We start from the raw sequence: 22,902 nt of genomic DNA, 5'->3' as shown, positions 1-22,902 counted from the left end.
AGTACCTAAGTATGGAGTCATTGGCTTTTAAATCAGGCGAATTCAAGCGATTTTCCAAAAAGTCGTCGACCTTTTTTGATCAGTCATTTTGAGCTTTGAAGAACAGCCCTCACGTTCATAATAAGCGACCCCGAAAACCCCCGTATAACCATTTTCAAGAGAATTCAATGATTATTTTTTAAAATCATCGACCTTTTTTGATCCGTCATTTTGAGTTTTGAAAACCAGCCCTCAGAATCGTAATCAGCGACCCCGAAAACCCCCAAGTGATGAGTTTCATGCGAATTCAATCAGATTTTAGGAAAGTCGTCCGCCATATTGGATCCGCCATTTTGAATTTTAAAAAACAAACCTCGGATTCGTAATCAGCGACCCCGAAAACCCCCGAGTGATGAGTTTCATGCGAATTCAATCAGATTTTAGGAAAGTCGTCCGCCATATTGGATCCGCCATTTTGAATTTTAAAAAACAAAAGTCGGTTTCGTAATCAGCGACCCCAAAAACCCCCGAGTAACGAGTTTTAAGCAGATTTAATTAAGTTTTAAAAGTTTTAAATTCACAAAAGTCTATGCCCATAATGCTATTGTTTTTTAACTTTGAGCCATTGTAGCAAAAAAACTGTCCATTATTTTAAGTTTTGCCATTAACATTTTTTGTTCAGGAGGCCTTAAACTACAAAACTACACAGTTTCAGAAAAATTGGCTGAAAGCCATTTTCCATGCAAAACGTACGGGGTCCTTTGAACATATTTGTCAGTATTGAGCCTCCAATATTTTACTTGCTCGTGATGAAAGGGTTGGAACCTCGTCCAAATTAAACTATTCCTCCCTTTCATCGATATATTCATATTAACTGCACGATTCAGCTCGTTTTGTTCAGTTAATAAATCGAGGTCCTATAAAAAAAAATTTTTTTTAAACAATAAAAAATTATCTCTTTTTTTTTTAGATAAAAAATTTCATCCCCTTTTTCTTTTTATTCAATTCAACTACAACACTTTATTTTTAGGAAAACACCTTGCACCAAATTAAAAAGATTCACTGCCCCCCTTTTAATATATATTTATTATCATCATTATTTTATTTCATCATTTTTTTTTTTTTTTTACTTACGTTAAGCTCCTTTACGTTTACTGCGCGTATTGACATTAGGAAATTCACCCCAAATAAATTTCTCAGGGATAAAAATATAAAATTTTTTTTTTTTAACAACTTATGCGTTTTACTATTTCTTTGAAATGACGCAGTTATTCTAGGAATTCTTTAGCGGAAGTTTACCCCACTTGTTGCCTTTCCCCTTTTACCCCTTTTTGTTATTAGTTAATTTATTTAATTTTTAGTTTTTTCTTAATTTTTATTCATTTATATTTATTAATTAATTATTTTTGAACCCTTCAGTTTTATTAATATTGTCCTCTTTTTCTTTTTTTTATTTATTATCTAAATTAATGTTCCTTAGTTCCTGCTGCCATCTATCTTACTTCCAGTATTTCAAATTCTTAACCGGGAAATTTAAAAGTTTAAATAAAATTAATTCATAAAATAATTACACAATTTATTAATTTTCAATTATTATTAATATTAATTAATTCTTTAGTTAATAATTATATTATTTATTATAATTTTGTCCAAAAATAAAAATGTTTTTTTTTTTTTTTACTAAAAAAAAAAAATTTTTTTTTTTTTAGATAATTTCGTCTTAAGGAGCTATTCATGGATTTCGAGGGAATAACCTTTATTAAAATCATAAAAAGGTAATTAAAGTTTCAATAATTTATTTGAAAAGATAGATTTTAATTATGTTTCTTTTTTTTTAGCTCAAGATTAGATTTTTAACATCAGGTTCCCTTTTTACTGATGTCGATTAACTTGTCATCGTTGGATTAGATCAAGAGATTAATATTTCAAGTATCAAAACCTCTAAAAAAGAGGATTCTGTTAATTTTAAATATACTATATATATTGTTATTAAAATTAATTAAAATTTTGTTTTTAGGAAATCTTCAAAACTTGGATCATCTAAAAAAGGACTAATACTCAACTGGATAAACTGTCTAGGAGTTTAAATAAAGATTCTACAAGGATTTTCATCGAGGGAAGACTAGAATATTAATGACCGTCTAAAAGACCGTCCAAACAATTAGACCATCTTTATAAAGATCGTCTCAATATTAATAATATTTATTTATTTTATTTACCGTTATATAAAATTTTATATATGAGAGATTCTTTTTCAATCGCCCCAGCCCAAAAAGTCAATGTTCTGGGATTGGCTTCAAACTTTGGTAAATTGTTGTCCTATATGATAGTAATAAATCCCTAAAATATAAACTAATTAAAAAAATATTTGTAGAAAGTAGAGGGGGTTGAAGTTTTGACGTTAAGGGTAACATTGTCATTTTCAAATCCGTATAACTATGACAAAAGTTAATGGATTTTAATTTATCCATAATGAATTTTAATGCATTTTTCACGTACTTTTCAAAAATGTATACAAAATTTAAAAAAAAAAATTTTTAACCCCTTTTTTCAAAATCAACCCTTATTTTTCGATTTTCACCCCTTCGGGTATTTTTTTTTTTTTTTTTATTTTCATTGGAAAGCTGAGATTTTTTCCCATGAGCTATGTAAATATGAAAATGGGACAACAATAATTTTGTGAGTAACAGAATATTAAAGTAGGCGGTGCCGATAAGGGGTGTACCTGGAGATCATCTTTGAGGATTTAGATAGGCACCGCCTAATTTAATATTATGTTTCTCACAAAATTATTGTTGTCCCATTTTCATATTTACATAGCTCATGGGAAAAAACCTCAGCTTTCCAATGAAAATAAAAAAAAAACCAAAAAAAATTTCCGAAGGGGTGAAAATCGAAAAATAAGGGTTGATTTTGAAAAAAAGGGGTCAAAAATTTTTTTTTTTAAATTTTGTATACATTTTTGAAATGTACGTGAAAAATGCAATAAAATTCATTATAGATAAATTAAAATCCATTAACTATTTTCATAGTTATACAGATTTGAAAATGACAATGTTACCCTTAACGGCACCCTTATCGGCACCGCCTACTTTAATATTCTGTTTCTCACAAAATTATTGTTGTCCCATTTTCATATTTACATAGCTCATCGGAAAAAACCTCAGCTTTCCAATGAAAATAAAAAAAAAAAAAAAAAAAATACCCGAAGGGGTGAAAATCGAAAAATAAGGGTTGATTTTGAAAAAAAAGAGGTTAAAAATTTTTTTTTTTAAATTTTGTATACATTTTTGAAAAGTACGTGAAAAATGCATTAAAATTCATTATAGATAAATTAAAATCCATCAACTTTTGTCATAGTTAAACGGATTTGAAAATGACAATGTTACCCTTAACGTCAAAACTTCAACCCCCTCTACTTTCTACAAATATTTTTTTAATTAGTTTATATTTTAGGGATTTATTACTATCATATAGGACAACAATTTACCAAAGTATGAAGCCAATCCCAGAACATTGACTTTTTGGGCTGGGGCGATTGAAAAAGAATCTCTCATATATATATTTTATTTATTATTATTATTTTTTTTACAATTTTAAAAACGCGTGTTTTAAACGATTAGAATGCACAATTTTTGTTTTCCATGGTTTAATTTGAATTTCCACATTAAATTGATCAATAATTTTAGTAATTTTATAGGGTCCTGTATAATAATCGTCAAGTTTACTTGTCCTCGGTTCTTTAACCAAGTAAACAAATTCTTCTTCTTTAAATGTTTCGCAATAATGCCTTAAATATTCTATAAAGGTGTGATGACTTCGCTCTAAACTTCCTAATGATTGAGGATGATAAGCTGTAGATTTAAATTGTTTAATTTTAAATAATTTCGCTATTGTTGCTATAATTTCACTGATAAATTGAGATCCTTGATCCGTTTGAATTGCTTCTGGGCATCCAAATAAACAAATAAAATTATTTACAAACGCTGTCGCGATTGTAATTGCATCTGTTTGGGATAACAGGATTGCTCCAGAATATTTGCTTAAACAATCTTGCCATGTAAGAATATATCGATTTCCTGCTGTGGTCTCAGGTAAGGGTCCTACAATGTCCATTTGGATTTTTTCAAATACTTTGTTAGGTGTGTCGGTAATTTTCATAGGTTGTTTAGTTTTTACTCTAGTTAATTTCTTTTTTTGACAAGATTCACATGTTTTAATATAATTTTGAACGTCTCGTTTCATTCCTTTCCAACAATATTTTTCTTTAATTCTTTCTAAAGTTTTTGATTCTCCCTTATGGCCCCCTGTTGCACTATCATGATTTTCTTGTATAATAGTTAATTTTTCGTTATCTTTTGGTATTTCTACTTCCCCAGTACAAATTGTCATTTTATAATTTTCATTCTCAAAATTTAATTTAAAAGTATTTTCGATTAAATTCCACGGTGTTTTATCGAACCCATTACCTTCCCTTGAAAGACTAAAAGTTTTCAAGTTTTCAGTTTTTAGTGCTTCTTTAAATGTTTCAACTACTGATTCTAAATTTTCTAAATAAAATTTATCGTTAAATTTTTCTTTGATAAATAAATGGAAAATTTTTTGCTTTCCTATTGTATCTCGAAATACTTCTCCTACTTGCATTTGCATTTTCATAGCATTTGATAAATTTATTAAACCTAATTCTTTTAATTCTTTCCCTATAGGTGTGGAAATTACAAAATCACACGATACGAAATTAATTAAATTATCTTCTCTCATCCACAAATTTTGTTTTGAAATATGAATAAATTTATCAATTTCATCTTCATTTTCACTATCATTTTCTGATTCAGACACTGCCAATACTTGCACCTTTCTTTCAATGTTCCTATTTTGTAATTTAAATATTCCTTCAATTTTCTTTTTATCCTTCTTAGTCGTCACGTTATGTAAATGGCCTTTTTCTTCATTGATCAGATTTTCACTGATCCAAATTTTACCTTCAGGTAAAATACTTGAATTTCCACATTCTGGAACCGATTCAATCAATGCCTTTTCTTCAATTTCAGATTTCAACGGGACAATTATTTGAGTGAGTTTAATTTTGTCTGTTAATTCAAAATTAGTATTTTCATAATTTAAATAAGAAGTTAATTTACTATCACGACATTCCCTCATTCGGGATTTTGATAAGGATGGCGCCAATTCCTTACCCCCGCCAGCAAGGATGTCATGACATGTATCAGTTTTATTTAATTGTCCCGTTGGAATATTTCTTTCGTCCGTAACTGTATTGTCTTTACTTTCCTGTGATTTTTTTATTTTTTTGCAATTTTCTTCTTGTTCTATCTCTAGTTTTCTACCTTTCCCTTTATTTTGTTTATTTTTTTCAATAATTTTATAATCTTTATTTTCTTCCTTAGAATTTTTTTTAATATAATAAACAAATGCCCTTTCAATAAAATATTCATTTATTTCACCCTCTTCTGCTTCTGATTTTTCAACAAATTCTTTTCCTAAATGTAATACTCTTTCTTCTAAATAAAAAACATTTCGAGAAAGCGCATCTGCATTGGCATTTACTCTCCCTGGTCTATGAATAATCTCGCAATTGGAATAATCTTGTAATTTTATTTTCCATCTCGCCAATCGGGAATTAATTGTAGGATCTTTTAACTGATTTAGCCAAGTTAATGCTTTATGATCAGTAACTATAGTGACTGTTTTTCCAAAAATATAAGGTCTAAAATGTTTAACTGCAAAAACAATAGCTAACAATTCCTTTTCAGTAGTTGTATACCGAAGTTCTGCTCCACCTAATGTTTTTGATGCATATGCAATTGGAAGGTCCTTACCGATTTCACCTTGACTTAAAATCGCTCCTATTGCAAAATCGGAGGCATCAGTTGTCAGAATAAAGGGTTTATTAAAGTCTGGATATTGTAATATTGGTTGCGTACAAAGTATATTTTTTAATTTAGCAAAAGCAGATTCAGTTTGAAAGTCCCAATGAAAATTTATATTCTTTTTTAAGAAATTAGTCAATGGTTTCGTCATTTTAGCAAAATTAGGAATAAATCGTCTATAATATCCTATAAGTCCTAAAAATTGTTTGATATTTTTTCTATTTTTTGGTTGTGGAAATTTCTGAACAGCTTCGACCTTTTTAGGATCTGGTTTTACTCCATTTTCTGTTATTAAATGACCTAAATACCCAATTTCTTTTCTCAAAAATTTACATTTTTCTGGTTGTAAAACTAACCCAGACGTTTTTAGTCTTCCTAGTAATTTTTCGAGTTTTTCTTTATGTTGTTGTAATGAATTTGCATAAATAACAATATCGTCCATATAGACAAATAATTCTACTCCCTGCAATCCTGATAAAATTCTATCCATCATCCTTTGAAAGGTCGAAGGACTGTTTTTTAATCCAAATGGCATTCTATTAAATTCATAATGTCCGAATGGTGTTGAAAAGGCTGTTTTATGTCTGTCTTCAGGAGCGACTTCAACCTGATGAAAACCCAAAGCTAAATCCAAAATTGTAAAATATTTAGCGCCCCCTATCTGATCTAAAATCTCCGTTACATTTGGAATTGGATAAACATCACTAATTGTTTTTTCATTTAATTTTCTGTAATCTATTACCATTCGCCATCGTTTATTACCTTCTGAATCGTCCTTTTTAGGAACTATCCATACAGGAGAATTATAAGAAGATTTTGAACGTTTTATTGATTGATTTTCCAATAAGGCCTTAGTTTGTTTTTCTATTTCTTTTTTATGAATTTCTGGATATCTAGGATATTTACTATTTACGGGCATATTATCTGTTAACTCAATATTATGTTGAATTATTTTAGTGCAACCTAATTTATCACCTGGTAAATAAAACTGATAAGGATATTTCTTTAAAATTGACATTAAATAATCCTTTTCTGATTCATTTAAATACTCTAATTTTAAACCTTCTTCTAATTTTCTTTGCCTCTCAATTTCAGTATCTGTTTTGTTTTCTTTATTTAAATCTTGTTGGTTTTTATTTCTAGGTCTCGATTCCATTTCTTCATAATCAAAAATTTTTGTCGGGGGTATTATTAATTCAAGGTCCCTGCTTGTTGTATTTATGCAAAAGGTTTTGGCTGAATTATTTTTTATAATTATTAGCGATTCACCTAAATAAACTCCTGGTCCCGTCGGAACTAATGGCATATATCCAGTCAATAAATTTTCTTCGTTAATTACTGAAATTTCAACTAATTGTTTAGATCTAGCTTTAATTTTAATTATTTTTGCTCTGGCTTCGGCCATGAGTGGAAAACTACCAATTTTATGATGTAATTGTTTATTTTGTAGATCGATTGTTGAATTTTTTAAAAATGGCATTCCCAAAATACCATCCTGTTTGATCGGAAAATCATCAGGTACAAGTTGATATGACTGAATGCCACCATCAAAATCCACCTGAACTTCCCCGATCGTAGTTACATCTTCATTATTTATTCCAAAAATTTGAATTCTATTTTCAAGATTTATAAAAACGTTAGATTTAACAAATTTTTTCTTTATTAAGTTAACTTCTGCTCCTGTATCTACTAAAAATTTTACTTTTTCAGTATTAAAATTTTCATGACTAATTTCTACCTCTGGTGATTTTTCTAATTTAGTTTTCGAAATCATTAATGTAACTCGTTTTGTGGGCACTTCTAAAATTTTAGATTCACTAACGTACCCATTTGGTGAATCAATTTTTAGTTTTTTTGAGAATTTAGTTTTTCATTTTGCTCTTCTTTTAATTTTTTATTTTGTAATTTATAACAGTCTTCAATTAAATGGCCAGGTTTTTTACAATATTTACAAACTCCTTTACAATCTTCTGTAATATGATTTTTTAATCCACAATTCTGACATTCAATATTTGATTTTTTTTGTTTTTGATTTCCCCCCTTATTCGGACAATTAATTTGAAAATGACCATTTTCACCACAGGAAAAACAGGGTTTTTGTGAATTTTGTTCTTGACAATCTCGTCTTATGTGGCCTAATTTTTTACACTTGAAACATACTTTATTATTTTTTTCTTCAATTTTTTCCTTTTTAATGATAGGCTCTACTTTTATATCATCCTCAATCTTTTCCTTTTTAAATTTTAGATTTATTTCTTGATTACTATTTTGTCTTTCTCTTTTTTGCCCTATTGCTCTGATTCTTGGGTTTTCAGGGTAATGTCTCGAATTATTATGTTGATTTTTTGAATAAAATGATGATTTACGTTCATCATTTGGTCCCCTTAATAATGTTTTTTCAAATTCTATTTCCCATTCAGCTTCTCCGGCTACTTTAATTGTTTCTTGTAAATTTTTCGGTCAATTGCTTCCTTAGCAAGAAGACAATTTTTTATAAATTGACGAACCGGTATATTTCGACCGTCGAATTCTTTAGGCAAAAATTCGAGAGCTGCTTTGAACGAAAGATATATTTTTTTCTCTTGTTGAGTAACACCTGACGTATTCACTGAACAACTCTGTTCACCTTCTTTTTCAATTTGCTGAATAATAGGATCATCATTATTTAATGATTTTACATCGACATCCCATGATCCAGCAACCGATCCCATAAATTCTTTAACTGAACTACTCAACTCACTATCCTGATCATTAATTTCTTTTCTCAACATTTTGATATAATTTAATTTAAAAAATTTTTTTTATATATATATATATATTTATTAATTAATTTTCCCCTTCCTTCTTTTTTTTATATTATTTTTTTTTTAAACAATAAAAAATTATCTTCTCTTTTTTTTTTTTATTTCACAAGATGATCAAGGTTGAACTTAAATTACAATAAATATGAGCCGACTTACCCTTCTGTTGATTGTTCTTTCTTAAATTATCCAGTTTATTATATATATATACTAATTTTCACAATTTTCACTCCCTCTTTTTTTTTTTTATCACTTATTGACCTTTCCCCCTTTTTGTTAACTTCACTTATGTTTCACTAATTCTTCTTTTGGTTCCACTACACTTCCTTTTCTGGTTTTTCTTCCTGCCTTCTCCCTCTTTTTTTTTACTTCCGGTTCCTCTGCAACTTATTGATTTTCTACTTCAAACTCTGATTTTGAGATTTGCCACTTACTATGTCTACTTAGCTCCGTCTTTCTTTCCGCGTTGATTTAAATTATTCTCCTATCCGCCTTCTTAATCTCGTTGTTTTTATTCTTCGCAAGATTATCAGTCTACCTTGCTCCAAATGAATTATTTCGTAATTTTGATTCCAAGGTTCTTGCTGTTGATTTAATTGAATTTGTTGCTGTTGATTTTCTTGATTCATAATTTATTCTTAAGAAAATTATATGTATATCTACATATATATATGTTTTATATTATATATATATTTAAAAATTTTCCCTCCCTTTTTTTTTACAAACAAGTCGATTTGAATATCCCACTTCTGACACCAAAATTTTATCCTGTGACACACGTCGCTGGATCTTGAAGTTTAATTCACACTGCTGCTTGAAATGTCCAAGAAATTTGGTTGATATTTAAAACTTAAATTTCGAATCTCTTCCGTTTGATTAATTTTTTTTTATATTTATTTTTCTTTCGTGGGTACTTAATCGTTTAAGTCCTTAAAAGGACTTACTTGTTAAGAAAAAAGAGAAAAATACTTTATTTATCTTTATATTCTCACACTATTTAATTATGATTTATTAATTAAATGAAAACACCATTAATTAATCAAAGTATTAATTATCATTTATTCAAGTCAAATCTAATTTTTGAGTCTTGATAATTAACAAAATAAATTATGATTAATTTAATTTATTATAATTTTTAAATGTTGTGTTCTTTGCACAATTTCTTTTTTTGTAAAATTTAAATACACGTATCGTACTCAAGTTATAGTCAAAAATCTGGTCCCTACTTTTTAAATTTCATTTTTATACTATTTTCCCACCTTTAGTCTTGGACCCTTTTTCCCTTTCTTAATCTAAATTCTTCCAATTAGAATTTTATTTTTTGGTTCTTTAGTTCCGCCCTCACCAATTACTTGGCTTGATAAATGCAAACATCTTGTAACCATCATATTTGTTTTGATATTTTTTTTTATGAAACACACCTGCACTTATTGCGCATTTTCTCCTCATAATTCTACGTTTAACTTTTCTTATATTGCTTATTTTTCTCTCAAAATTGCGCCTTAATTTATTGATTTTCAACGGTAATTCCATTTTTTTCTGAGAATTTTATGATTCATTTTCTTTTTCTTTATCTCTATTTTATTTTATTTATTTTTTTTTTATTTTCATGATTCATCCCTTTTTAAGGATTCTTAAAAATATAATAATTATTTTGTCTTATTCTGTTATAATTTATTCTAAAAAATAATAATTATCAATGATTGGTTTATTATTTTATTATAATATATGCTCCAAATAATAGTTATTAATAATTATTTTATTTATCAATCATTTCTAATTATATTTAAAGTATGTTAGTTAATTTATTGTATTTATTAATTATTATTATCTATATCTATTATCAAGACTCAATTATTGCAGCGACGCTTATCATACTCGCATTCGCCTAGAACAATTTTCTAGAGAAAGAGGGGAACTGCAGAAAAACCTCTTTCTGAGTATGTACCAATTTATTTATTAATTAACTAATAATAACTTTGTAAATTAATAATCAGTATTGAATAATAATATATTATTTTCAAAATTAATTTGTTGATTTTATTTATTTATCATTATTCCTTTATTTATTTATCGTTATTCCTTTATTTATTTATTGTTACTTCAATAATGATTATTTTTATCTTAAGTTATTTTAATACTTATTATTTTACATTATTATCTTATTTTAAGTCGGCTCTCAATTTTAACTTTGATCTCTTGTGAAACTAACCTATACATATTAGCTTATATAAGCTAATTAATTTTATAAATAATGTATTTTGTTCATAAAAATAAAATATTCAAAATTTCGAATTTGAATATTGCTTTAATCGTAAGTTATATGTTAACTATACGTAATTCATACGCAAGTCACATTCTCATCCGTGGCGTATAACAAAGATTTTCCAAACCCTGAAGTTCAGTGACAGATTACTGTTACAACGTCAAAAACATGGAAACAGCAAAATCACACACGGTTCTTTAGTTTTCGAGGCTAAAATGAATCGAGCATAAACTTGATTTTGTGGTGGCGCGTAAAAGCTTCCGTATTTAAGCCTAGCCCGATAATGGCAAACGATTTTTACAATATTTTAGGGAAAAAAATCTCAAAAAAATCGGAGATGCAATTGCAGATGCACTTATACTTTAGCGTGGAATACATCATATACAAGTATTTGTAAAAAAAATTTTAAGCCGAAATATTTGAAATTGCCAAAATTTTTTATCGACAAAATTCTCCGTCAGACGAGAGACAATACTATGTAGATGATAACCATATTTTGATTTTTAGGGTTCCGTACTCGGTTCGGAACCCTATTAATATCGGTTTTTAAAGAGTGCATTGGTTGTCATGCTCCGTACCACTCCTCATGTGCATCCAGGTCAGTGCTGCTAGAAAATGGTTCTTTTTGGCGATGTTGTGGCCCACCACGTGCGAATTCACCCAACAGCCTTTATGTTCCCCCCCCCTCATCTTCTCAAGTACAAACTGCAGTTACTGTATCTGATATTAAGCGAATAGTGAATAATGCAATGTCTGCTTTAAACAATAAATTAGACACAATGTCTGCCTCAATAAAAGATATAAAAAATGATATAGGAAACATCACTTCTGATGTACATGATATAGTTGAGGATCTGAGCGCCTTGCATACTACAGTTGGTGGCACTGTCAAAAGAGTTGACAATTTGACTGAGAGAGTTACGATTATTGAAGGTAATTTACACGATTTATCGAATGATAAATTTAACCCTATAAATTATAGACCAATAGCACTTGTTAATTGCATTTTGAAGATATTCACGATAATTTTGAATACTAGAATTCAGAACTGGGTCGAGGAATTAAAATTAATCCCTGAATTTCAAGCCGGTTTTCGGAAAAAGAGAAGTTGTGCAGACCATTCACTTTGAATTCCATTGTCCAAATTCATCTCAGACAGAGGGGAGGTTTTAAGCCCTACATTGTTTTCACTTTTTCTATCGGATATTGAAATATTTTTTCGTAGTAGAGGCATTGTGGGTATAAGCGCTGATCATTTGACAGAAATTCGAGGGGCTGTTCACTCTCGAATACCCGATTTGTAATGTAGAGAATATACTAGGTATCTTCCGAATATTCATCAATTAACATAAGAAAATGTAAATTTCTTGATTCTGAATATATTGTATTTTAATTGGAGATTACCGACGATTATTGAAAAGGACGTTCGAATTTGTCGAATACTATGCGAATCCAAACGAATCTCGTCGATTCCAGTAAAATTCTAAATCATGCAGTAAGAATTGTTGCGAGTCACGAATGGTTACGGAGACATACGAGCGAATTCGGCGGCGAATTATACAATTAATCTATTTTTCTTGCAATCTTACTCTTGCAAGTAATTACTTCAAATAAAATGAAAGCACTATTTCCCTTAATTTCAAAATAGGAATTACAAAAATGACTAGCAATCCTTAAAAATCTTTAATGAATTCTCAAATATTGTTCAATTGGATTTTCAGTGAACAGCCCCTCGCAGAAATTATATTATTGGCATATGCTGATGATATAGTCTTTCTAACTAACTCAAAAATTCAATTAAATAAAATATTAAAAACATTAAGCGAATATTGTCAATTAAATAAACTTATGGTAAATATAAATAAAACAAAAATAATCGTATTTCAAAAGGGAGGTCATTATCATACAAAGAAATCCACCCCTTTTCTGTATAATGGTGAAATAATCGAAATAGTAAAAGAATATAATTACTTGGGCACTCTATTCTCTAATTCAGCAGTTTTTTCGAGAGCGGTAGACGCAATAACTAGTAAATCTTTAAGGGCTGTAAACTCAACGTTATCTGTTATTAAAAGCACTGAAACTGACTCGTGGGAAACCATAGAGAAATTAAATGATAGTCTCATAAAAAGCTGCCATCTCCATAACGTCCAAATTTGGGGCTTGCAATATACACTGTAAAAAAAAAGTTTTAAATTAGTACCCTATTTTGGTATTAAAATAGTACTCACTGAAAATAGTCCCTAGTTGTATTATTATAGCACCGTATATGATAATAATTTGATTATAATACTACAAGTGGTATTAATTTCGTACTAATGCAAAGTACTGGCCAAATTGTTCGTAATTAATGTCTTATAATAAAGTTATTATATAAATATTAAATATGAATAAAAATTATATTTATATAATATTTGTTCTTGTCTTAAAATAGAACATCACATTTTTAATAAATATACACGTATAACGTGATATACACACGTGTTATATACTAAAATAACAAAGAAAAGTTTTTAATTATAATTGTATTGTAAGGTAAGTTTATTTATATTACAATGAATATAAATATTCCTGATATTATTATGTGTATTTACTTTTTTGAAGGGTTAATGCCATGGCACCAAGAAACGATTAACGTTGAGCCAATGAAAATTATTCATTAGAATGATTTCCATTTAAGCGAAAGGTTTTATTGGCTAAAAGTTTTTCTCTTTCACGCCGATATGGGACTAAACCTTTATTCTGAAAATGTCAAACAATGAAGGCTAACGCACAATAAATTCGCAAACATAAAGCATATATTAGAAGAAGCGTATCGCAAAATTTTATTGGTTCGTCATTTGATTGGAATTTTCACAAGGGCCAATCAAATTTACTTTTTACTTATACGACACAGCAAATTCATCACTTGTGAGTTTCAGGCGATTTATCGTTCGCGCCATAAAGTAAGGAAAGTGAAAATATATTGATTGTGGTAACATCAAGTTTTTTTCGAAAGGAAAGATTTAGATTTCAACTGGCAAGTAAAACAAACGTTTCTTTTTTAATACGATTATGAAAAGTTATTCGAATCAATAATTAGAGTAGTGTGTCACTGTAGAAACTTAATACTTGTGATAATTTCTTTCATTCTTTAAAATTCCTAACCTAAAAATGTAATCTAAATACAATTGTGAGGAATGTTACAGTGTAGTAAAAAACCAAGAATAAGAATTTTTTTAATTAAAAGTGTAATATTTATAAATAATTTTCTACAAATATCTTTATCTTTTGTTTATAGTTTTCGCAAATGTGCCATAAGCAGGCCTGGCAATAAGGTTCCCTTTCCTTGTACAGAGTGACGTATGTACAAAAATACATCTTTGTTAACCTCACTGCAAATCGGCAAAAATACCAAATGTCTATAATTTTTTACAGATTTTGGTTGACAGGTATAAATTGAAGGTCGACGCATTGCAACGTAATTTCCTGATAAGGAATATTTTTAATAAAGAAGTGGACGTCACAGAATAATTAACGAAGGTATTTTTCTTATATTTATGTTCCTAAATTTAAATATGAATTAAATTTGTGGTAAATAATAATAAATCAGAATCATAAAATAAATAATAATAAATAAATAATTTATAATTAAATTTATATTAAAAATTTCCTAATTTTAAAGGTTTATTTTTAAGCTATCAATTGTGGATAACATTCAAATAACTTTTTCTATAAATTGATTATCTTTCAATTTTAAAATTTCCTAATATTGTCAACTATGTATAAAAGTACATTAAATTAAATATTCGAAAAATTTATTTATTTATTATTCATTTATATAAAATATTGAACTCTTGGAAATCTCGAAAAACAATCAATAAAAACTTATATGTTCAACAATTTTTAACAACAAACTAATTAATTTTTAGTTTTTTAATTATTTAAAACATTAATATTTTTAATGCTTTATAAAAAGTATATTTGATTTAGGGTAAACAATATTACGATTTTTTAAAAGTTTACGTTGACATATTATGTTTGCAGGCCTCGGATAGTACGACTTTTTCAACTTTTTTAGACTATTTTTAATAAATGAAACTTTTTACGACTTACTTTCAAAAACTGCGACTTTTTCGACTTTTTTTCTAAATTTTCCAACAAAATAGTTCTTTTCTAGTATAAAGTGCAACTTATTTTTATTTCTATACTAAATAACTATATATATATATATATATATATATATATATGTATACGATTTATGAATGTAGTCAACTCATTCAACAATTATTTTTTAATAATTTTTTTAAGATAATTAAAGTATTGAAATAACTATATACTTAACTCAAAAATTTTAAAATAATTAAAATTTCGTAAAATTTTAATCAAAATAACAATTTTATTAAGTGTTTTAATTAAATTTTTGAAATATATAATTAAAAAAAATTTTAACAATTGAAATTTTGTAAAATTTGATAATAAGTGATAAGTGTTTCATTAAAATTTATAAAAAATAAGTTTTGAGGAATTTTAATTGAAAATTTTGAAAATTAACTTCATAAAATTGTTTTACATTTTTTTTTAAAAATAATTCTTTGAAAGTTTTCATTATAATTTTTTTAAAATTCAATTCAATTTTTTTTAGAAATTTTCCAAATTTTTAAAATGATTCTTCAAAAAATTGATAAGCTTTCAAATTGTCCAAAAATTAGTTTAACAAATTTAATTATTTTCCATAATTTTCATTCCAATATTTCTAAAAAACTAATTCTTATAATTTTTTTATCATAATTTTTCAAGATTTGAAAATTTGAAAAAATAAAATAATCAACATTTTCAATTTTGAATTCAGAAATCAGTAATGGGTCAGAGAAATATAATGAAATTCGGGTAACAATACTGAATAAAGTCATCGACTTTTTAGTATCTTTAATCGATTTTTTTTGTGCCTCAAAGTCGATCCGAGCCTGTGTTTGCAAGGCTTGTTCAATTATTTTCACATTAAAGAGATTTTTCATTTTTATTTATCATCATTTGCATTGCAATTTGTCGTTTTAAAGTTATATTTCAATTCTCTGTCTCTGGTAACAGTGTCTTGAAGAAGTGAACTAGATTAAAAGGTTTCATACATTTATATTTTTTGAAAGCGACATAATTTGTTAAGTTTAAAAGTATGTGTTTATAAATACTAAAGGGACATCGAAATTTACGTTGTAGATGAATTTAAATTTTTTTTGAGGCTATTTAAAAAAAATAATTGTGAAAGTTTACACTTTTTAAAATATAAATAATTCATTGCTTAGAACTGTAAAAAATATAGAATAAATTGTCAAAGAGATTTGAACCTAATGTTCAAATTTTCTTTCTCTTCAAAAATAAGAATTGAAACAAAAAAAATATGAACAAATGAAGTGCTTTTCTAAATTTTCTTAATAATTAATTATATTAAATATGTCATAATTTCAAAAAATAAATCAGCACTCCTAAAATAATGTAAACTTTTATGAACTAAAATTTCGCTAATATTTTTTTTAATTGTTTTTGAGTCTTTGAGACCAGAAATGTATTGTGTAATCTCCTAATTATTTTTAATGACTGGTAAATTGAAAATTTTAAATTGGCAAAGGATAACTTTAATGCAATCCCAGTACATTCTCTTTTCCGAAAATCTCGAACGCTGATACAGGAATCCGCGATACACTAATTTTGTTCCTAAATTACGTGGTGCCTCTTCTTCCATTATTTAAAATTATATGTCAAAAAATACTAGAAAATTTTGAAAAATGAGATGTGACATGAAACTACGATGTCAAACAGAATACTGACATTTGCAATAAACAATTTGTCTTGTTGTTATGGTAACATTACTTCATTCTTTTTACATTAGTAATTCAAATTCAAATTAAATTTCTATTTTCGGGAAAACGGCTTTCGGGAAATTGGATTCGGGAAAAAGGTATTCGGGAAAAATGCATTCGGGAAATTAGACATTCGGGAATTTGGGTTTTCGGGAGGATGGCTTTCGGGAAATTAGATTCGGGAAATTGACCGGTAACCAGTTTCTACTTATGTAAGAACTACTTTACATCACGTTGAGGAAGTTTTGGAGCAGAATGGTATAGAGTTACGAGAATTTGTTAATATCCAGGAAGAACTCAATTTAATTAACTGTACTCAAAATTTGGATACGAAGCATAAGCAGGATAAATATTTCGAACATGCATTCTCAATGATAAAGCCTCAAAGGTATGAATTGGGCAGGAGGTTTATCAGACATGGAACCGGCACCTGTGGGAATGACCGTCCTACAAAATTACATAAGGACGAAATGATGATTGTTCCAATTGCCGACGTTCTTAAACAATGGATAAGACATCCTGAGTTTAGAGATGTCCTTCAGCAGCATATTCCTCGAGATAACTTATTGTCATCTGACGAAGATGGTCTTATCTTTTTCAAAAATGCCTTCTTTGCTCAATATAGGGATGCATTTAGAATTATTCTTGGATTTGACGAAGCCCAGATGTGCAACCCAATTGGTTCTAAAGCTGGTCCTAAACACAACTTAGGAATGATATATTGGACTTTGGGAAATATATATCCAATGTACAGATCCAATTTAAAATTTATGAATCTGGCTGGAATTGTTAAAAGCGAAGACATCCAAAGGTACGGCATGGATGCCATTCTTGCACCAATTGTTGAAAATATTCAAGGTTTGGCAAATGGTATTGAGATTGAAAATGGGGATATAATTCGTGCAAACCTATTTGCAATCTGTGCAGATAATCTTGGTCAGCATAAGATATCAGGATTTAAAGAAGGTTTTACTGCGCAACATCCTTGTATTTCCTGCGAAGCTAATTTACATGATGTACGAACATTAACAACCGAGAATGTTAATTTAATTAGAACTCCAGAAAGTTATTTACGTCAAGTTTATGAAATTGAACACGCTGTTGGCGCAGAAAAGATAAGACTTTCGAAACTTTACGGCATTAATCGAGATACAATCTTAAACCAAATTGAAAACTTTAGTCCTGTTGTTAATATTCCTCCAGATGTTATGCACACTATTTTAGAAGGTGTTTTTCATAGAACAATTCAGCTTTATTTGCGAAAAATGTGCCTTATAGATCAAAGAATTACACTTGATGAATTAAACGATAAACTGCAGAATTTTGATTACGGCTATACTGAATTGTTGTGCAAACCGCCTGTAATTAAAGTGCAGCATTTAACAAACAATTTCCACCAATCTGCATCACAAACATGGCTTTTAGCAGTAATATTACCACTTATTTTGAGAAGTATAGTAGACGAAGATTGTGAGTATACTCACAATTTCTCAAAATTATTAGAAGTCTCGTCTATTGTAATGGGGCATTCGATTAATAGAGGAATGATCGACTACTTAGCTATGTGTATAGCAGAATACCTTACCGATTTTAAAAGGTTGTACTCCGACGAAAATATGAACGTTGCGGAAAATATGGAAAATATGAACGTTGCGGAAAATATGGAAAATGAGGTTATGCATATTGACGGTGATATTGCGATTGAAAATATTGGCAACGAAAATGATTCTGGTGATGAAAATGAGCCTTTCCAAAATGAAGAAGGAAAAAAATTCACACCAAAACAGCATTATATGACTCATTTTCCTCGCGATTATGTAAAATTTGGTTCACTAGTTCAATTTTGGTGCATGAAAGTAGAAGCCAAACATGCTTTATTGAAGAACAAAGCAAAATGTGTTCACAATGCAAAAAATCTTGCTTTCACATTAGCGAATTGGCATCAAGTGAACCAAACTTTCCAAATGACGCATACATTACTGAAAGAGGTTGTGACTGGACCAAGAAAAGTAAGATTGACCGAGACCTTACCATTTCAACATTTATATCCAGATAACCCAACACTAACATTGGTTTCATGGGTTAGATATAATGGAACAAAATATACCGCCAGGAAGTGTTACATTCCAGTAGGGTACAACGATCAAAATTTCTTGCCACTATTTGCTGAATTATTCAATATTGTTATTGAAGATAATTTGCCAGTTTTTATATGCCGATTTGTCGAAACAGTCGAACATAATGTTCGACTAATGGCTTATAGAGTGGTAACTGAAGAAAACAATTATGTTAAATTCACGTTTAGAGACCTCATTTCACCCAATGTGTATCACAGTCACATTTCCGAAGAAGACATTTTTTTAATTGTAAAGCAGAATTTTTGTGATTTACATTAAATTACTGCGTCTTAATATTTTTTAAATTAAAAAGGTTCGTAAATTTGTGTTATTTTGAAAAAAGTTTTATTTTGTAAGAAAAATTGTTGTGGTCTTAAATAAAAACTTCATTTTCTTTCACATAATATTTATATTAAACTACATTCGATATTTTACATATTTTTACAGATTTTACATATTTTACAGATTTTCAAACAATGAGTGTGTGTGGAAGAGATTTCCGAAATACATTAAGAGGTGCTTGTGTTGAACATTCAGACTGCCTGGAATATGAATGGCTTCCAGACATTGGCTATAACTGCATATATTGTGGATGTTTGCCTGTACATCATAAACGAATAGGTATCAAGATTATATAAATTATATTTTATTATTAATTATATTAATAATAAAACAATATAAAGTAATATACAAAAAGCATCATCGTGTGAAAAGTAATTTACTGATGATTGGCAACATTTGTTTGTGAATTGGAATATTTGAAATATTACAATATAGGTATTACAATGTTTTCACATTTCTCTATTGCAGATGAAAATAACTCAGCAGTAATCGTTGATCGAGACAATGTAAGCAGGAGTGAACCAGAAATTGCTGGTCCTTCAAATGAAGTAGAACTTCCTCCTCCTAATAATTCACCTAGTACATTAAGTGGAGTTGAAAGAAACAATAATTTCTCTCCACCTCGAAATCACACTTGCATTCAGTGTCAGCAGCAGGTAAATATCATCCTCCAATATATAAGAATATTTAATAAAACTTATTTATTTGGATATTAAAACGTCCCGAGACTAAATTAAAATTCACTATAAATTCTCCCCTAATAATTTTCGTGCCTCTTTGTCTATTAAATAACATTTTTCAAACCTTCTTTGATTTTCTATAAAACATTTTGATGTTCCTACAAATCTAAAATAAAAAATATTTAATCCACAGGTTACTCTTGAATTTTTAATTCCGGACATATTTCGCCCAAACTTAATGAAATCTATTAATTCGGGTCTGATTGACTACAAAGAGCAATCCGAAATCATAAGGACCGTCGCTTCAAATATGATACAACACGAGAAAACAAATAAGGACCAAGTAACTGAAGTTGCTGTCGCACTAGTTCAAAAAATTCCTTCATTAAAGGGTGTCTTCGGCATAGAATATGTAAGAATATATTTCTATACATTATATTATGTATTTACAGTGTCTTTGTCTAACAACAAACAAGATTAATAAACATTACTTGTAGATGGGAGTAGAAAAATCATTAAAAGACTGCATTAAAAGACAGAAATCGAAGAAAAAGAAGAATTCGAATTCACAAAATTCTGATTTAGACTGGCAAAAAGAGCAGAGAGAGATAATGGAAAGAGAAGTTAGAAAGGGGAAGGATAGGAGTAAGGACATCCTTAGAAGAACACTCCAACAAACTAGGGAATGTCGTTCTAAGGAGAATAAAAAATTAACTGCAGGAGAAATGCTGCAAAAATATCCAGCATTCAAAGTACCAGAAATGGTAAGATAAACTTTACACGGAGAAAAATATAGAGTAACTTTTACTACTTTCATAGTAAAACCTAAGCTGTCAAGAATTTCTGCGCATTTCTGTCAATTTTTAATACTTTCCGAGTAAATTTTACTCCATTCGAAGCACATTTTTGTAAAAAATTAGTAACATTTACTTCAAACATATAAAAAATTTACTTCGAAAATACTGCCGTCCAAAGTAAAAAGATACATAAGCGACATTGTCGATTAGGTTCTTTTTCTTATGCTTATACAATAGAAATTATGACCTAAGCGACAATGTCGCTTATGTATCTTTTTACTTTGGACGGCAGAATAGTACAAGTTGACAGAAATGCACAGAAGTTACTGACAGTTTAGGTTTTACTATAAAAGTACTAAAAGTTACTTTTTCTTTCTTTCCGTGTATCAAACCGTTAAGGTGGCAGGGTCATTGGAAATACAAATTTATAAACAAAATTTTCTGACAGAATTTTTTTTTCATTTTAATTAATATTTTAAGATAATATTTGACTCTAGATATTCTTTTTTTCAGATCATTTGGGAATTTTCAGATAGTTATAATCTTCCTTTATCTGCTTTACGGAAAAATTGGATAGAAGCTCTTCCTAAAATTTTAACTCTTCTGCCATCTACATCTAGAATAGATGTTAATGGTCAAACTGTCCACGTTTTGCTTACTCTGCCAAAATTATTTCCCATAAGAAATAAGGAAAATCGGAAGGACTTGCTAATAATTCATAAAGTAAACATTTGAAAAATATTTTTAGAATGTAGTTATCTGTAATCAATTTATTTAAATTAAAGTTAATAATTTATAGAAGTAAGAACATAGTAAAATATTAAAAAATGAAATAGAAATAATATATCCAAAGCAAAAAATTGATAAAAAATTTTAACAATTTGATTCTATTACAGCCTGGAACTTCACTGGATAATCTTACTCCTCAGAAAAATGAACCACCTTTTTTAAGTGCAGTCGGGAATGCTGATGACGATAAGCTTAAATTATTTGGCTATGTTGATGGGATTGCTATGTTCAATAATGAACCAATGGAAGCTTTAATTGAAATGATGGCAATTTATTGGGTATTCAATATTCAATTTCATTCAACGCAGAAGCACCCACTGTTGTTTATATCTGCGTGCTTATTTAGGAAAGATTCGAGTAGACTATTGGGGCAAACTTTGGCAAAAGCTTTATCAGTTACAAAGCTTCTGTCTACTGCGAGAATTTCATAGTCGCCTATAAATTTTAAATCGGAACCTTTACTTTTCGTTTCATCGTCATTTCGTATTGAATTCTGTTAATATATTTATGTTGTGTAATTTTCCTGACGGTTACTGATCTCGATTTTATAAGACTGATTATTTTTATTTTATTTTATAATATTGTATAAAACTTTGTTTTTATACAATTTCTTAATCGAATTAATGGACTACATTCGTTAAAGTCAAACATTACCTCAATTTACGCCTAATGTACAACATCCTGGTTTCGTTGATACTTTATTAATTTAGCACCGAAAACTGTTAATTTTTTAATTGAATTTCAACACCACTAACGTTGCTGTTCAATTATTACTTTCATATAAAAATAGGATTTTATTATTTCAATATACTGCGATAATTTTAAAGTAGAGAAATTGTAACTCTTAAAACAAAATAAGTACTTTTTATTTTATTCTTTTGAACATAAGTTCTCCCACCGCTCTTGTTGTTAACAATTTAAAAAGAATAATATATACTTCAGTGTTTAAAACAATTTATAAAATGATTTCGATTTGTAAATATTTATTACTGATTTCATTATTACTAAAAGAAAAATCATTCTTTATAAATAAAAATAAATGGTTATATCGCTATGACTCCATAATACTACCCAATGGGTAGTATTATAATAAAACAAAATATATTTTTCCTTATGTGATTTTAATATTTCCTTGACTTTTTATATTTCCGTTAATTTTAATGAAAAGAATAGAATATGTTCTTTTAGCATAGAATATGTTTATCTTGCATATAATAATATTTCTTCAGCTTATAAATTAATTTTTTCAAAGTACTATTATTTACTATCTTAAAGTATTATAGCTTCTTAAAAATGTTTGAAAAAATTATTTTCGACATTACTTGATATAATTGTAGATAAAGAAACACATTTAAACTATTATAAATTTGATTTAAGAAAAAAAATTGCTTAGCGCCCTAATTAAC

The 22,902-nt window shown here is 28.3% G+C and overlaps 1 protein-coding gene across 2 annotated transcripts; it reads left to right on the top strand.

Moving 5' to 3' along the window:
• The first annotated feature begins 14,126 nt into the window (after positions 1-14,126).
• Positions 14,127-22,410, top strand: LOC127278516 (uncharacterized). 2 transcript variants are annotated; one of them, XM_051300252.1, is made up of 8 exons: positions 14,127-14,276; positions 14,352-14,456; positions 19,354-19,509; positions 19,699-19,886; positions 20,104-20,322; positions 20,408-20,674; positions 21,221-21,430; positions 21,604-22,410. In XM_051300252.1, the coding sequence occupies exons 3-8, from the start codon at positions 19,365-19,367 to the stop codon at positions 21,925-21,927; spliced, it is 1,353 nt and encodes a 450-aa protein (XP_051156209.1). In that variant the 5' UTR covers positions 14,127-14,276; positions 14,352-14,456; positions 19,354-19,364; the 3' UTR covers positions 21,928-22,410. The 2 variants fall into 2 exon arrangements, with proteins under 2 accessions (XP_051156209.1, XP_051156210.1); XM_051300253.1 differs by lacking the exons at positions 14,127-14,276; positions 14,352-14,456 and having other exon boundaries at positions 19,244-19,509.
• Positions 22,411-22,902: the final 492 nt, after the last annotated feature.

Source organism: Leptopilina boulardi, unplaced genomic scaffold (assembly GCF_019393585.1).
Source record: "Leptopilina boulardi isolate dan_hultmark-lab unplaced genomic scaffold, ZJU_Lbou_2.1 LbouV2_204, whole genome shotgun sequence".
NCBI lineage: Eukaryota > Metazoa > Arthropoda > Insecta > Hymenoptera > Figitidae > Leptopilina > Leptopilina boulardi.
The sequence above is the reverse complement of the archived record's forward strand: the minus strand, read 5'-3'. Positions and strand labels throughout refer to the sequence as shown.

Coding starts and splice junctions, on each gene's coding strand:
- LOC127278516 (XM_051300252.1), top strand. CDS start 19,365: ATGAGTGTGTGTGGAAGAGATTTCCGAAATACATTAAGAGGTGCTTGT. Junction 20,675..21,220: donor CATTCAAAGTACCAGAAATG/GTAAGATAAACT, acceptor TCTTTTTTTCAG/ATCATTTGGGAATTTTCAGA. Junction 21,431..21,603: donor ACTTGCTAATAATTCATAAA/GTAAACATTTGA, acceptor ATTCTATTACAG/CCTGGAACTTCACTGGATAA.